General features: G+C 41.8%; 1 protein-coding gene across 1 annotated transcript; it reads left to right on the top strand.

Moving 5' to 3' along the window:
- The first annotated feature begins 14,346 nt into the window (after positions 1–14,346).
- On the top strand, positions 14,347–17,133 carry LOC136135943 (protein CDV3 homolog). Its single transcript, XM_065893832.1, has 2 exons — positions 14,347–14,362; positions 16,814–17,133. Exons 1-2 carry the CDS (start codon positions 14,347–14,349, stop codon positions 17,131–17,133), a joined length of 336 nt encoding a protein of 111 aa, XP_065749904.1.
- Positions 17,134–18,132: the final 999 nt, after the last annotated feature.

Raw genomic sequence — 18,132 nt, 5'->3', positions numbered from 1 at the left:
AGACTATGCCATATCATTGCAAAACTGGATTTTCAGTGGTTGCTGTGACTAAAAAACAAAGAAAGTATGGCACGAAAAGCATGTAGAATGAGAAATGACACTATCCAATCTGATGCCAATGTTTGAGAAGCTATGGAATACCCCACAGGTAATACCCATTAACAACACATGGTTATTTAAGAATGAAAAAGGTATTACTTTTCTTTCAATTTATGTGCATAATTTATTCAAACAGCTACTAAGTTGTAAATAGAACTTTTACGTATTTCTTTTGGCACCATGAAAATATTTACTGAGATCCCAAGGGAGCTGTGAACCATGAAAGTTTGGAAACCTTTGGTGAAAGCCAATCATGTAAATCCTGTTTCCTGTTTCCTCAGCTTCCTTGCATCTAGAGGTGACCATATGAGCCAATTCCAGCCTAAGCAGAAATCTGCTGGGGGTGAAGGAGGAAGGAAGGTGCTGAGAGAGCATTTACTTTCCTGATAAAAGGGGAAAATGACTAAGACTGTTAGTTGTCCTTCAAAAGTCCAATTCCTTTAGTCATAAAATCCTACAAGTTTTAGCTACAGACTACATGCTCCAGTCTCCTTTCCAGCTACATGTGACCAACTGACTAAGCTCTGGCCAAAGGTACAGGAGCAGAATTGATACATGCAAATTCTGGAGCATACTCTAAAAAGGAATGGGTGTACCTTCTAGTTCTTTTCCCTTTCTTGTCAAGGCCCGGAGAATTTAAATAATTAGCCTCAAATACACATAGATAATATCAGCAGAACTCAGATAAGAATGTTAGGCCTCCTTATTTCTAATCCACTGTACTTTCTATATACTACACTCATTGGGGTCTTAGAAATCTCTGCTATAACTCTGTGCACTATATTTGGTATGTTAGTATAACAAAGTCTCTTTGATATGATGCTATACTATTGATTCAAAATAATAACAGGATAAATTCACATTATTATAATGCATAAACCATAGCACCTCAGTTAATAAGCAAGATTTAGCTAGTGAGTCAACTGAGTTTCTTAACCTGAACAACTTAGGACTGGACTCCAGCTCATGGTAGGTTATTTCTCCAAGGTGCAGATTGCATGATACTTGGACAGTTCTATGACTAGAAGTAGCAAAGAGGTGGAGATTTAGCCATTGCTGCTCGAATGAGAGTTTCTCTTAATTGAGGTGGGAATATGAAAAAGTGACACAAAGACAAATGGACATAAAGACAAAAGGATGGGGTGCAGGGACCCGGCTGGGCTACAGCGGGATGGCAGGCAGGGAGGCCATGGGCCCCGGGGCTGCCACCAAGGTTGTGACAAAGGATGCAGATGAGTGGAAAGAATCTGAGCAAAAAGAGGTTGATTACAGCAGCCTAAGAGTTCAAACAATGCAAATAAGTGAAAAGGAAGAAGATGAAAATGAAAAAAGAGGAGGACTTCCGGGAAGATGGCGGAAGAGTAAGACGCAGAGATTACCTTCCTCCCCACAGATACACCAGAAATACATCTACACATGGAACAACTCCTACAGAACACCTACTGAATGCTGGCAGAAGACCTCAGACCTCCCAAAAGGCAAGAAACCCCCCACGTCAGGTCGGCGGGAAGATGGCGGAAGAGTAAGACGTGGAGATCGCCTTCCTCCTCACGGATATACCAGAAATACATCTACACGTGGAACAACTCCTACAGAACACCTACTGAAGGCTGGCAGAAGACCTCAGAGCTCCCAAAAGGCAAGAAACTCCCCACGTACCTGGGTAGGGCAAAAGAAAAAAGAAAAAACAGAGACAAAAGAATAAGGACGTTACCTGCACCAGTGGGAGGGAGCTGTGAAGGAGGAAAAGTTTCCACACACTAGGAAGCCCCTCCGCGGGCGGAGACTGCGGGAGGCGGAGGGGGGAGCTTCGGGACCGCGGAGTGGTGCACAGCGACGGGTGTGGAGGGCAAAGCGGGGAGATTCCTGCACAGACGATCGGTGCCGACCGGCACTCACCAACCCGAGAGGCTTGTCTGCTCACCCGCCGGGGCGGACGGGGCTGCGAGCTGAGGCTCGGGTTTCGGTTTTGGACGGAGCGCAGGGAGAGGACTGGGGTTGGCGGCTTGAGCATAGCCTGAAGGGGTTGGTGCGCCACGACTAGCCGGGAGGGAGTTCGGGGAAAAGCCTGCACCGGCCGAAGAGGCAAGAGACTTTTTCTTCCCTCTTTGTTTCCTGGTGCGCGAGGAGAGGGGTTTAAGAGCGCTGCTTAAAGGAACTCCAGAGACGGGCGCGAGCCGCGGCTAAAAGCGCGAACCCCAGAGACGGGCGCGAGCCGCGGCTGAGGGCGCGAGCCCTCGAGACGGGCGCGAGCCGCGGCGGGAAGCGCGAGCCCCAGAGACAGGTGCGAGCCGCGGCTGAAACCGCGGACCCCAGAGACGGGCGGGAGACGCTGGGGCTGCTGCTGCCGCCACCAGGGGGGCTGTGTGCGAGCACAGGTCACTCTCCGCGCCCCTCTTCCGCGGAGCCTGTGCAGGCCGCCACTGCCAGGTTCCCGGGATCCAGGGACAACTTCCCCAGGAGTACGCACGGCGGGTCTCAGGCTGGTGCAGCGTCACGCCGGCCTCTGCCGCAGCGTCACGCCGCCTCTGCCGCCGCAGGCCCGCCCCGCACGCAGTGCCCCTCCTTCCCCCATCCCCCAACCCCCGGCCTGAGTGAGCCGGAGCTCCCGAATCAGCGGCTCCTTTAACCCCGTCCTGTCTGAGCAAAAAAAACAGACGCCCTCCAGCGATCTGCGCGCAGGGGCAGGGCCGGGTACAAAGCTGAGCTCCTGTGAGCTGTGAGAGCAGGGAGGAGAGGGGGAGGTCTCTCCCGGCAGCCGCGGAGGCGGCGGATTGAAGCTCCACGATCAACTTGATGTGCCCTGCATTGTGGAATACCTGAATAGACAGGGAGTGATCCCAAATTGAAGAGGGGGAATTTAGGAGCGAGATCTGTGATTTTTTTTCCCTTTTCCTCTTTTTGTGAATGTGTGCGTGTATGCTTCTGTGTGAGATCTTGTCTGTATACTCTTGCTTCCACCATTTGTCCTAGGGCTCTATCCGTCCATGGTTTTTTTTTTTTTTTTTTTTTAATAATTAATTTTAATTGTAATAACTTTATTGAACTTTACCTTCATTCTTTCTTTCTTTCTTTCCTTCCCTCCTTCCCTCCTTTAGACAGCGAATCACCCCAGGTTGAGGGGGTGGTCTCTGGGAGCAGGATTTATGATTTTTCCCCCTTAGCCCCTCTTTGTGAACGTGTATGTGTATGCTTCTGTGTAAGATTTTCTCTGTATAGCTTTGCTTCCAACATTTGTCCTAGGGCTCTATCCGTCCATGGTTTTTTTTTTAAAAAAATTTTTTTTTCTTAATAATTAATTTTAATTGTAATAACTTTATTGTACTTTACCTTCGTTCTTTCTTTCCTTCCTTCCTTCCTTCCCTCCTTTAGACAGCGAATCATCCCAGGTTGAGGAGGTGGTCTCTGGGAGCAGGATTTATGATTTTCCCCCCTTTGCCTCTCTTTGTGAACACGTATGTGTATGCTTCTGTGTAAGATTTTCTCTGTATAGCTTTGTTTCCAACATTTGTCCTAGGGTTCTATCTGTTCTTTTTTTTTTTTTTTTTCTTTCTTTCTAAATATTTTTTAGTACAATAACTATATTATACTTTATTTTATTTTTACTGTATCTTCTTTCTTTCTGTCTTTTTTCCTTCTTTCCCTCCTTCCTTCCTCCCTTCCTCCCTCCCTCCCTCCCTCCTTTCTTTCCTTCTTTGCTTCTTTCTTCCTTCCTTCCTTTCCTCCTTTCCTCCTTTCCTTCTTTCTTTCCTCAAACTTCTACTAATTCTCTCTACATTTTCTCCTTCTTTCCCTCCTTCCTTCCATCCTTCTCCCCTCCCTCCCTTTCTTTCCTTCTTTGCTTCTTTCTTCCTTCCTTCCTTTCCTCCTTTCCTTCTTTCTTTCCTCATACTTCTACTAATTCTCTCTACATTTTCTCCTTCTTTCCCTCCTACCTTACTTCCTTCCTCCCTGCCTCCCTCCTTTCTTTCCTTCTTTGCTTCTTTCTTCCTTCCTTCCTTTCCTCCTTTCCTTCTCTCTTTCCTCAAACTTCTACTAATTCTCTCTACATTTTCTCCTTCTTTCCCTCCTTCTTTCCTTCCTTCCTCCCTCCCTCCCTCCCTCCCTCCTTTCTTTCCTTCTTTGCTTCTTTCTTCCTTCCTTCCTTTCCTCCTTTCCCTCTTTCTTTCCTCAAACTTCTACTAATTCTCTCTACATTTTCTCCTTCTTTCCCTCCTTCTTTCCTTCCTTCCTCCCTCCCTCCCTCCCTCCCTCCTTTCTTTCCTTCTTTGCTTCTTTCTTCCTTCCTTCCTTTCCTCCTTTCCTTCTTTCTTTCCTCATACTTCTAATAATTCTCTCTACTTTTCCTCCCTTTTATTCTGAGCCGTGTGGATGAAAGGCTCTTGGTGCTCCAGCCCAGGAGGCAGGGCTCTGCCTCTGAGGTAGGAGAGCCAACTTCAGGACACTGATCAACAAGAGACCTCCCAGCTCCACATAATATTAAACGGTGGAAATCTCCCAGAGACCTCCATCTTAACACCAGCACCCAGCTTCACTCAACGACCAGCAAGCCACAGTGCTGGACAACCTATGCCAAACAACTAGCAAAACAGGAACACAACCCCACCCATTAGCAGAGAGGCTGCCTAAAATCATAACAAGGCCACAGACACCCCAAAACACACCACCAGACGTGAACCTGCCCACTAGAGAGACAAGATCCAGCCTCATCCAGCACAACACAGGCACTAGTCCCCTCCACCAGGAAGCCTACACAACCCGCTGAAACAACCTTAGCCACTGGAGACAGACATCAAAAACAACGGGAACTACGAACGTGCAGCCTGAAAAAGGAGACCCCAAACACAGTAAGATAAGCAAAATGAGAAGACAGAAAAACACACAGCAGATGAAGGAGCAAGATAAAAACCCACCAGACCTAACAAATGAAGAGGAAATAGGCAATCTACCTGAAAAAGAATTCAGAATAATGATAGTAAGGATGATCCGAAATCTTGGAAGTAGAATGGACAAAATGCAAGAAACAGTTAACAAGGACCTACAAGAACTAAAGATGAAACAAGCAACGATGAACAACGCAATAAATGAAATTAAAAGTACTCTAGATAGGATCAATAGCAGAATAACTGAGGCAGAAGAACGGATAAGTGACCTGGAAGATAAAGTAGTGGAAATAACTACTGCAGAGCAGAATAAAGAAAAAAGAATGAAAAGAACTGAGGACAGTCTCAGAGACCTCTGGGACAACATTAAACGCACCAACATTCGAATTATAGGGGTTCCAGAAGAAGAAGAAAAAAAGAAAGGGACTGAGAAAATATTTGAAGAGATTATAGTTGAAAACTTCCCTAATATGGGAAAGGAAATAGTTAATCAAGTCCAGGAAGCACAGAGAGTCCCATACAGGATAAATACAAGGAGAAATACGCCAAGACACATATTAATCAAACTATCAAAAATTAAATACAAAGAAAGCATATTAAAAGCAGCAAGGGAAAAACAACAAATAACACACAAGGGAATCCCCATAAGGTTAACAGCTGATCTCTCAGCAGAAACCCTACAAGCCAGAAGGGAGTGGCAGGACATACTGAAAGTGATGAAGGAGAAAAACCTGCAACCAAGACTACTCTACCCAGCAAGGATCTCATTCAGATTTGATGGAGAAATTAAAATCTTTACAGACAAGCAAAAGCTGAGAGAGTTCAGCACCACCAAACCAGCTTTACAACAAATGCTAAAGGAACTTCTCTAGATAAGAAATGCAAAAGAAGGAAACGACCTATAATAACGAACCCAAAACAATATAGAAAATGGGAATAGGAACATACATATCGATAATTACCTTAAATGTAAATGGACTAAATGCTCCCACCAAAAGACACAGATTGGCTGAATGGATACAAAAACAAGACCCTTATATATGCTGTCTACAAGAGACCCACCTCAGACCTAGAGACACATACAGACTGAAAGTAAGGGGATGGAAAAAGATATTCCATGCAAATGGAAACCAAAAGAAAGCTGGAGTAGCAATTCTCATGTCAGACAAAATAGACTTTAAAATAAGGACTATTAAAAGGGATAAAGAAGGACACTACATAATGATCAAGGGATCGATCCAAGAAGAAGATATAACAATTGTAAATATTTATGCACCCAACATAGGAGCACCTCAATACGTAAGGCAAATACTAACAGCCATAAAAGGGGAAATTGACAGTAACACATTCATAGTAGGGGACTTTAACACCCCACTTTCACCCATGGACAGATCATCCAAAATGAAAATAAATAAGGAAACACAAGCTTTAAATGATACATTAAACAAGATGGACTTAATTGATATTTATAGGACACTCCATCCAAAAAAAACAGAATACACATTTTTCTCAAGTGCTCATGGAACATTCTCCAGGATAGATCATATCTTGGGTCACAAATCAAGCCTTGGTAAATTTAAGAAAATTGAAATTGTATCAAGTATCTTTTCTGACCACAACGTTACGAGACTAGATATCAATTACAGGAAAAGATCTGTAAAATATACAAACACATGGAGGCTAAACAATACACTACTTAATAATGAAATGATCACTGAAGAAATCAAAGAGGAAATAAAAAAATACCTAGAAACAAATGACAATGGAGACACAACGACCCAAAACCTATGGGATGCAGCAAAAGCAGTTCTAAGGGGGAAGTTTATAGCAATACAAGCCCACCTTAAGAAGCAGGAAACATCTCGAATAAACAACTTAACCTTGCACCTCAAGCAATTAGAGAAAGAAGAACAAAAAAGCCCCAAAGCTAGCAGAAGGAAAGAAATCATAAAAATCAGATCAGAAATAAATGAAAAAGAAATGAAGGAAACGATAGCAAAGATCAATAAAACTAAAAGCTGGTTCTTTGAGAAGATAAACAAAATAGATAAACCACTAGCCAGACTCATCAAGAAAAAAAGGGAGAAGACTCAAATCAATAGAATTAGAAATGAGAAAGGAGAAATAACAACTGACACTGCAGAAATAAAAAAAATCATGAGAGATTACTACAAGCAACTCTATGCCAATAAAATGGACAATCTGGAAGAAATGGACAAATTCTTAGAAATGCACAACCTGCCAAGACTGAATCAGGAAGAAATAGAAAATATGAACAGACCAATCACAAGCACTGAAATTGAAACTGTGATTAAAAATCTTCCAACAAGCAAAAGCCCAGGACCAGATGGCTTCACAGGCGAATTCTATCAAACATTTAGAGAAGAGCTATCACCTATCCTTGTCAAACTCTTCCAAAATACAGCAGAGGGAGGAACAGTCCCCAATGCATTCTACGAGGCCACCATCACCCTGATACCAAAACCAGACAAGGATGTCACAAAGAAAGAAAACTACAGGCCAATATCACTGATGAACATAGATGCAAAAATCCTCAACAAAATACTAGCAAACAGAATCCAACAGCACATTAAAAGGATCATACACCATGATCAAGTGGGGTTTATTCCAGGAATGCAAGGATTCTTCAATATACGCAAATCTATCAATGTGATAAACCATATTAACAAATTGAAGGAGAAAAACCATATGATCATCTCAATAGATGCAGAGAAAGCTTTTGACAAAATTCAACACCCATTTATGATAAAAACCCTCCAGAAAGTAGGCATAGAGGGAACTTTCCTCAACATAATAAAGGCCATATATGACAAGCCCACAGCAAACATCATCCTCAATGGTGAAAAACTGAAGGCATTTCCACTAAGATCAGGAACAAGACAAGGTTGCCCACTCTCACCACTCTTATTCAACATAGTTTTGGAAGTTTTAGCCACAGCAATCAGAGAAGAAAAGGAAATAAAAGGAATCCACATCGGAAAAGAAGAAGTAAAGCTGTCACTGTTTGCAGATGACATGATACTATACATAGAGAATCCTAAAGATGCTACCAGAAAACTACTAGAGCTAATCAATGAATTTGGTAAAGTAGCAGGATACAAAAATAATGCACAGAAATCTCTGGCATTCCTATATACTAATGATGAAAAATCTGAAAGTGAAATCAAGAAAACACTCCCATTTACCATTGCAACAAAAAGAATAAAATATCTAGGAATAAACCTACCTAAGGATACGAAAGACCTGTATGCAGAAAATTATAAGACACTGATGAAAGAAATTAAAGATGATACAAATAGATGGAGAGATATACCATGTTCTTGGATGGAAGAATCAACATTGTGAAAATGACTCTACTACCCAAAGCAATCTACAGATTCAATGCAATCCCTATCAAACTACCACTGGCATTTTTCACAGAACTAGAACAAAAAATTTCGCAATTTGTATGGAAACACAAAAGACCCCGAATAGCCAAAGCAATCTTGAGAACGAAAAAAGGAGCTGGAGGAATCAGGCTCCCTGACTTCAGACTATACTACAAAGCAACAGTAATCAAGAGAGTGTGGTACTGGCACAAAAACAGAAAGATAGATCAGTGGAACAGGATAGAAAGCCCAGAGATAAACCCACGCACATATGGACACCTTTTCTTTGATAAAGGAGGCAGGAATGTACAGTGGAGAAAGGACAGCCTCTTCAATAAATGGTGCTGGGAAAACTGGACAGGTACATGTAAAAGTATGAGATTAGATCACTCCCTAACACCATACACAAAAATAAGCTCAAAATGGATTAAAGACCTAAATGTAAGGCCAGAAACTATCAAACTCTTAGAGGAAAACATAGGAAGAACACTCTATGACATAAATCACAGCAAGATCCTTTCTGACCCACCTCCTAGAGTAATGGAAATAAAAACAAAAATAAACAAATGGGACCTAATGAAACTTCAAAGCTTTTGCACAGCAAAGGAAACCATAATCAAGACCAAAAGACAACCCTCAGAATGGGAGAAAACATTTGCAAATGAAGCAACTGACAAAGGATTAATCTCCAAAATTTACAAGCAGCTCATGCAGCTCAATAACAAAAAAACAAACAACCCCATCCAAAAATGGGCAGAAGACCTAAACAGACATTTCTCCAAAGAAGATATACAGAATGCCAACAAACACATGAAAGAATGCTCAACATCATTAATCATTAGAGAAATGCAAATCAAAACTACAATGAGATATCATCTCACACCAGTCAGAATGGCCATCATCAAAAAATCTAGAAACAATAAATGCTGGAGAGGGTGTGGAGAAAAGGGGACACTCTTGCACTGCTGGTGGGAATGTGAATTGGTTCAGCCACTATGGAGAACAGTATGGAGGTTCCTTAAAAAACTACAAATAGAATTACCATATGACCCAGCAATCCCACTACTGGGCATATACCCTGAGAAAACCAAAATTCAAAAAGAGTCATGTACCAAAATGTTCATTGCAGCTCTATTTACAATAGCCCAGAGATGGAAAGAACCTAAGCGCCCATCATCGGACGAATGGATAAAGAAGATGTGGCACATATACACAATGGAATATTACTCAGCCTTAAAAAGAAATGAAATTGAGATATTTGTAATGAGATGGATAGACCTAGAGTCTGTCATACAGAGTGAAGTAAGTCAGAAAGACAAAGACAAATACCGTATGCTAACACATATATAAGGAATTTAAGGGGAAAAAATGTCATGAAGAACCTAGGGATAAGACAGGAATAGAGGCGCAGACCTACTGGAGAACGGACTTGAGGATATGGGGAGGGGGAAGGGTGAGTTTTGACAGGGCGAGAGAGAGTCATGGACATATACAATATACACACTAACAAACGTAGTAAGGTAGATAGCTAGGGGGAAGCAGCCGCAAGGCACAGGGATATAAGCTCGGGGCTTTGGGACAGCCTGGAGGGGTGGGAGGGGGAGAGTGGGAGGGAGGGAGACGCAAGAGGGAAGACACATGGGAGCACATGTATATGTATAGCTGATTCACTTTGTTATAAATCAGAAACTAACACACCATTGTAAAGCAATTATACCCCAATAAAGATGTTAAAAAAAAAAAAAAAAAGAAACCCCCCACGTACCTGGGTAGGGCAAAAGAAAAAAATAAACAGAGACAAAAATATAGGGACGGGTCCTGCACCAGCGGGAGGGAGCTGTGAAGGAGGAAAAGTGTCCACACACTAAGAAGCCCCTTCGCGCGCGGAGACTGCGGGTGGCGGAGGCGGGGAGCTTCGGAGCCGCGGAGGACAGCACAGCAACAGGGGTGCGGAGGGCAAAGCGGAGAGATTCCAGCACAGAGGATCAGGGCCGACCACCACTCACCAGCCGAGAGGCTTGTCTGCTCACCCGCCGGGGCGGGCGGGGCTGGGAGCTGAGGCTCGGGCTTCGGTCGGAGCGCCGGGAGAGGACTGGGGTTGGTGGCGTGAACACAGCCTGCAGGGCGTTAGTGCACCGCGGCTAGCCGGGAGGGAGTCCGGGGAAAAGTCTGGACCTGCCGAAGAGGCAAGAGACATTTTCTTCCCTCTTTGTTTCCTGGTGCGCGAGGACAGGGGATTAGGAATGCTGCTTAAGGGAGCTCCAGAGACAGGCGCGAGCCGCAGCTGAAAGTGCAGACCCCAGAGACAGACATGAGACGCTAGGGCCGCTGCTGCTGCCACCAAGAAGCCTGTATGAGAACACAGGTCACTGTCCACGCCCCCCTTCCGGGGAGCCTGTGCAGCCCGCCACTGCCAGGGTCCCGGGATCCAGGGACAACTCCCCCAGAAGAACGCACGGCGTGCCTCAGGCTGGCACAACGTCACTCCGGCCTCTGCCGCCGCAGGCTCACCCTGCACTCCGTGACCCTCACTACCCCCAGCCTGAGTGAGTCAGAGCCTCCGAATCAGCGGCTCCTTTAACCCCGTCCTGTCTGAGCAAAGAACAGATGCCCTCCAGTGACCTACACGCATAGGCGGGGCCAAATCCAAAGCTGAGCCCCTGGGAGCTGTGAGAACAAAGAAGAGAAAGGGAAATCTCTCCCAGCAGCATCAGAAGCAGCGGATTAAAGCTCCACAATCAACTTGATGTACCCTGCATCTGTGAAATACATGAATGGACAATGAATCATCACAAATTAAGGAGCCGTGTGGATGAAAGGCTCTTGGTGCGGCAGCCAGGAGTTAGTGCTGTGCCTCTGAGGTGGGAGAGCCAACTTCAGGACACTGGTCCACAAGAGGCCTCCCAGCTGCACATAATAGCAAATGGCGAAATCTCCCAGAGATCTCCATCTCAACGCCAGCACCCAGCTTCACTCAACGACCAGCAAGCTACAGTGCTGGACATCCTATGCCAAACAACTAGCAAGACAGAAACACAACCCCACCCATTAGCAGAGAGGCTGCCCAAAATCATAATAAGTCTACAGACACCCCAAAACACACCACCAGACATGGACCTGCCCACCAGAAAGACAAGATCCAGCCTCATCCACCAGAACACAGGCACTAGTACCCTCCACCAGGAAGCCTACACAACCCAGTGAAACAACCTTAGCCACTGGGGACAGACACTAAAAACAACAGGAACTACGAACCTTCAGCCTGCAAAAAGGAGACCCCAAACACAGTAAGGTAAGCAAAATGAAAAGACAGAAAAACACACAGCAGATGAAGGAGCAAGATAAAAACCCACCAGACCTAATAAATGAAGAGGAAATAGGCAGTCTACCTGAAAAAGAATTCAGAATAATGATAGTAAAGATGATCCAAAATCTTGGAAACAGAATAGACAAAATGCAAGAAACATTTAACAAGGACCTAGAAGAACTAAAGATGAAACAAGCAACGATGAACAACGCAATAAATGAAATTAAAAGTACTCTAGATAGGATCAATAGCAGAATAACTGAGGCAGAAGAACGGATAAGTGACCTGGAAGATAAAGTAGTGGAAATAACTACTGCAGAGCAGAATAAAGAAAAAAGAATGAAAAGAACTGAGGACAGTCTCAGAGACCTCTGGGACAACATTAAACACACCAACATTCGAATTATAGGGGTTCCAGAAGAAGAAGAGAAAAAGAAAGGGACCGAGAAAATATTTGAAGAGATTATAGTTGAAAACTTCCCTAATATGGGAAAGGAAATAGTTAATCAAGTCCAGGAAGCACAAAGAATCCCGTACAGGATAAATCCAAGGAGAAATACGCCAAGATACATATTAATCAAACTGTCAAAAATTAAATACAAAGAAAGCATATTAAAAGCAGCAAGGGAAAAACAACAAATAACACACAAGGGAATCCCCATAAGGTTAACAGCTGATCTTTCATCAGAAACTCTGCAAGGCAGAAGGTAGTGGCAGGACATATTTAAAGTGATGAAGGAGAAAAACCTTCAACCAAGATTACTCTACCCAGCAAGGATCTCATTCAGATTTGATGGAGAAATTAAAACCTTTACAGACAAGCAAAAGCTGAGAGAGTTCAGCATCACCAAACCAGCTCTACAACAACTGCTAAAGGAACTTCTCTAGGCAAGAAACACAAGAGAAGGAAAAGACCTACAATAACGAACCCAAAACAATTAAGAAAATGGGAATGGGAACATACATATCGATAATTACCTTAAATGTAAATGGACTAAATGCTCCCACCAAAAGACACAGATTGGCTGAATGGATACAAAAACAAGACGCATATATTTGCTGTCTACAAGAGACCCACTTCAGATCAGAGACACATACAGACTGAAACTAAGGGGATGGAAAAAGGTATTTCATGCAAATGGAAACCAAAAGAAAGCTGGAGTAACAATTCTCATCTCAGACAAAATAGACTTTAAAATAAAGACTATTAGAAGAGACAAAGAAGGACACTACATAATGATCAAGGGATCGATCCAAGAAGAAGGTATAACAATTGTAAATATTTATGCACCCAACATAGGAACACCTCAATACATAAGGCAAATACTAACAGCCACAAAAGGGGAAATCGACAGTAACACGTTCATAGTATGGGACTTTAACACCCCACTTTCACCAATGGACAGATCATCCAAAATGAAAATAAATAAGGAAACACAAGATTTAAATGATACATTAAACATGATGGACTTAATTGATATTTATAGGACATTCCATCCAAAAACAACAGAATACACATTTTTCTCAAGTGCTCATGGAACATTCTCCAGGATAGATTATATCTTGGGTCACAAATCAAGCCTTGGTAAATTTAAGAAAATTGAAATTGTATCAAGTATCTTTTCTGACCACAACGTTACGAGACTAGATATCAATTACAGGAAAAGATCTGTAAAAAATACAAACACATGGAGGCTAAACAATACACTACTTAATAACGAAGAGATCACTGAAGAAATCAAAGAGGAAATCAAAAAATACCTAGAAACAAATGACAATGGAGACATGACGACTCAAAATCTATGGGATGCAGCAAAAGCAGTTCTAAGAGGGAAGTTTATAGCAATACAATCCTACCTTAAGAAACAGGAAACATCTAGAATGAACAACCTAACCTTGCACCTCAAGCAATTAGAGAAAGAAGAACAAAAAACCCCAAAGTTAGCAGAAGGAAAGAAATCATAAAGATCAGATCAGAACTAAATGAAAAAGAAATGAAGGAAACAATAGCAAAGATCACTAAAACTAAAAGCTGGTTCTTTGAAAGGATAAACAAAATTGATAAACCATTAGCCAGACTCATCAAGAAAAAAAGGGAGAAGACTGAAATCAATAGAATTAGAAATGAAAAAGGAGAAGTAACAACTGACACTGCAGAAATACAAAAGATCATGAGAGATTACTACAAGCAACTCTATGCCAGTAAAATGGACAACCTGGAAGAAATGGACAAATTCTGAGAAATCCACAACCTGCTAAGACTGAATCAGGAAGAAATAGAAAATAGGAACAGACCAATCACAAGCACTGAAATTGAAACTGTGATTAAAAATCTTCCAACAAGCAAAAGCCCAGGACCAGATGGCTTCACAGGCGAATTCTATCAAACATTTAGAGAAGAGCTATCACCTATCCTTCTCAAACTCTTCCAAAATATAGCAGAGGGAGGAACAGTCCCCAACGCATTCTACGAGGCCAACATCACCCTGATACCAAAACCAGACAAGGATGTCACAAAGAAAGAAAACTACAGGCCAATATCACTGATGAACATAGATGCAAAAATCCTCAACAAAATAATAGCAAATAGAATCCAACAGCACATTAAACGGATCATACACCATGATCAAGTGGGGTTTATTCCAGGAATGCAAGGATTCTTCAATATATGCAAATCAATCAACGTGATACACCATATTAACAAATTGAAGGAGAAAAACCATATGATCATCTCAATAGATGCAGAGAAAGCTTTCGACAAAATTCAACACCCATTTATGATAAAAACCCTGCAGAAAGTAGGCATAGAGGGAACTTTCCTCAACATAATAAAGGCCATATATGACAAACCCACAGCCAACATCATCCTCAATGGTGAAAAACTGAAAGCATTTCCACTAAGGTCAGGAACAAGACAAGGTTGCCCACGCTCACCACTCTTATTCAACATAGTTTTGGAAGTTTTAGCCACAGCAATCAGAGAAGAAAAGGAAATAAAAGGAATCCAAATCGGAAAAGAAGAAGTAAAGCTGTCACTATTTGCAGATGACATGATACTATACATAGAGAATCCTAAAGATGCTACCAGAAAACTACTAGGTCTAATCAATGAATTTGGTAAAGTAGCAGGATACAAAATTAATGCACAGAAATCTCTGGCAATCCTATACACTAATGATGAAAAATCTGAAAATGAAATCAAGAAAACACTCCAATTTACCATTGCAATAAAATGAATAAAATATCTAGGAATAAACCTACCTAAGCAGACAAAAGACCTGTATGCAGAAAATTATAAGACACTGATGAAAGAAATTAAAGATGATACAAGTAGATGGAGAGATATACCATGTTCTTGGATTGGGAGAATAAACATTGTGAAAATGACTCTACTACCCAAAGCAATCTACAGATTCAATGCAATCCCTATCAAACTACCACTGGCATTTTTCACAGAACTAGAACAAAAAATTTCACAATTTGTATGGAAACACAAAAGACCCCGAATAGCCAATGCAGTCTTGAGAACGAAAAACGGAGCTGGAGGAATCAAGCTTCCTGACCTCAGACTATACTACAAAGCTACAGTAATCAAGACAGCATGGTACTGGCACAAAAACAGAAATATAGATCAATGGAACAGGATAGAAAGCCCAGAGATAAACCCACGCATATATGGTCACCTTATCTTTGATAAAGGAGTCAGGAATGTACAGTGGAGAAAGGACAGCCTCTTCGATAAGTGGTGCTGGGAAAACTGGACAGCTACATGTAAAAGTTTGAGATTAGATCACTCCCTAACACCATACACAAAAATAAGCTCAAAATAGATTAAAGACCTAAATGTAAGGCCAGAAACTATCAAACTCTTAGAGGAAAACATAGGCAGAACACTCTATGACATAAATCACAGCAAGGTCCTTTTTCACCTACCTCCTAGAGAAATGGAAATAAAAACAAAAATAAACAAATGTGACCTAATAAAACTTAAAAGCTTTTGCGCAGCAAAGGAAACCATAAACAAGACCAAAAGACAACCCTCAGAATGGGAGAAAATATTTGCAAATGAAGCAACTGACAAAGGATTAATCTCCAAAATTTATAAGCAGCTCATGCAGCTTAATAACAAAAAAACAAACAACCCAATCCAAAAATGGGCAGAAGACCTAAATAGACATTTCTCCAAAGAAGATATACAGACTGCCAACAAACACATGAAAGATTGCTCAACATCACTAATCATTAGAGAAATGCAAATCAAAACTACAATGAGATATCATCTCACACCAGTCAGAATGGCCATCATCAAAAAATCTAGAAACAATAAATGCTGGAGAGGGTGTGGAGAAAAGGGAACCCTCTTACACTGTTGGTGGGAATGTAAATTGATACAGCCACTGTGGAGAACAGTATGGAGGTGCCTTAAAAACTACAAATAGAACTACCATATGACCCAGCAATCCCACTATTTGGCATATACCCTGAGAAAACCATAATTCAAAAAGAGTCATGTACCAAAATGTTCATTCCAGCTCTATTTACAATAGCCCGGAGATGGAAATAACCTAAGTGTCCATCATTGGATGAATGGATAAAGAAGATGTGGCACATATATACAATGGAATATTACTCAGCCATAAAAAGAAACGAAATTGAGCTATTTGTAATGAGGTGGATAGACCTAGAGTCTGTCATACAGCATGAAGTAAGTCAGAAAGAGAAAGACAAATACTGTATGCTAACACATATATATGGAATTTAAGGGGAAAAAATGTCATGAAAAGCCTAGGGGTGAAACAGGAATAAAGACACAGACTTACTAGAGAATGGACTTGAGGATATGGGGAGGGGGAAGGGTAAACTGTGACAAAGCGAGAGAGAGGATGGACATATATACACTACCAAACGTAAGGTAGATAGCTAGTGGGAAGCAGCCACATAGCACAGGGAGATCAGGTCGGTGCTTTGTGACCGCCTGGAGGGGTGGGATAGGGAGGGTGGGAGGGAGGGAGACGCAAGAGGGAAGAGATATGGGAACATATGTATATATATAACTGATTCATTTTGTTGTGAAGCTGAAACTAACATTCCATTGTAAAGCAATTATACTCCAATAAAGATGTTAAAATGAAAAGAAAAAAAAAAGAAAGAAAATGAAAAAAGAGAAAATCCAGGTGATAATCGGGAAGAAGGTAGAGGTGGTGGTGGTGATGTAGAATATTCTTCAGGTACCTGGAATAAAACAGCTCCTGTACAAACATCTCCTGCTCCAGTAGTTGTTACAGAAACCCCAGAACTGACAATGACTAGAGGCATGTATAGGCCTCTTGGGGTCAGGTTGACCACAGCAAGGAAAGCACCACAAGGACTACTAGAAATCTATAGTGATACACAGTTCCCATCCCCGCAGTCCACTGCCAAGCATGTAGAAAGCCAGAATAGGTATTTAAAATGAATGCTACCTGGAGTTAAATGACCACGTATGGCACATCCACATCTTATTTAGGGACATGAATTTTTTACAAAGTAAATAAAATGGGAAGAAATGTAAATGACATCAAATGGAAAATTTTCGGGGTGGCTTTTAAATTAAGTCCCAGACTTTTTGCCTCTTTGAGAGCACAGCTGGCTTGAATTTAAACCTCCACTTTGACCTGTTCCTCAGCTCTGTCCTACAATGATTCACCACACTCATCTTTATCTGATCCACTCCCATAAAGTAGAAGTGTGGAGAGCTCTTTGAATAATGAGTAGAACTTTACTTGAATGAGGAAATTGTTGTCCTTACTTTATGCATAAAGAAAGAGATATGTATTGTCTATTATTTGCTAAGAGTAAAAGTGAGTCTTAGAAAGAATCACCATGTCATTATACAGCTTTTTAACTTTCCAGTTGCCTTGAAGTCGGTCCCAAAATAGGTTTTCAGTTAATAGTATTCAGCAGATTTGCTACCACAGAAAATAGGACTGTAGCGCTTCAGTACAGTATTCTATATTTTCTGTTCAACTGAAGCCTTAAAAAATGGTTTTGATAAGGATTTATAAACCAGTTTCCCCCTCCTGTCCCTTCCTCAAGATTTTTCTAAGGGGTGGCTTTTTTTTTTTATTCAAGGAAGTATATTTTCAAAACAACCTAGCGAAGAAGAAATATTTACTGATCACATTTCTTTTCCCTTAGGGATAAAGAAATGGAGAAGAGCTTTGAAGTAGTAAGACACAAAACTAGAGGTAGGGATGAGGTTTCAGAAAACCAGGCCCTTAAACTTCAGCTAGACAACCAGCATGCTGTGCTTGAGAATCAGAAGAGCAGCCACACAGTACAATTAAGGAATGGTGTTTGCTAACCCTTCTAAGGTAACTAGACCACAGCTAACCACCACGGACAGCCATCCATCATCTCTCTGATCTCTGCTGGATCTACAACGGATGCAGACCGCTCGGTATACGGGATCAGC

Source organism: Phocoena phocoena, chromosome 1, assembly GCF_963924675.1.
Source record: "Phocoena phocoena chromosome 1, mPhoPho1.1, whole genome shotgun sequence".
In the NCBI taxonomy this organism is placed as follows: domain Eukaryota; kingdom Metazoa; phylum Chordata; class Mammalia; order Artiodactyla; family Phocoenidae; genus Phocoena; species Phocoena phocoena.
The sequence above is the reverse complement of the archived record's forward strand: the minus strand, read 5'-3'. Positions and strand labels throughout refer to the sequence as shown.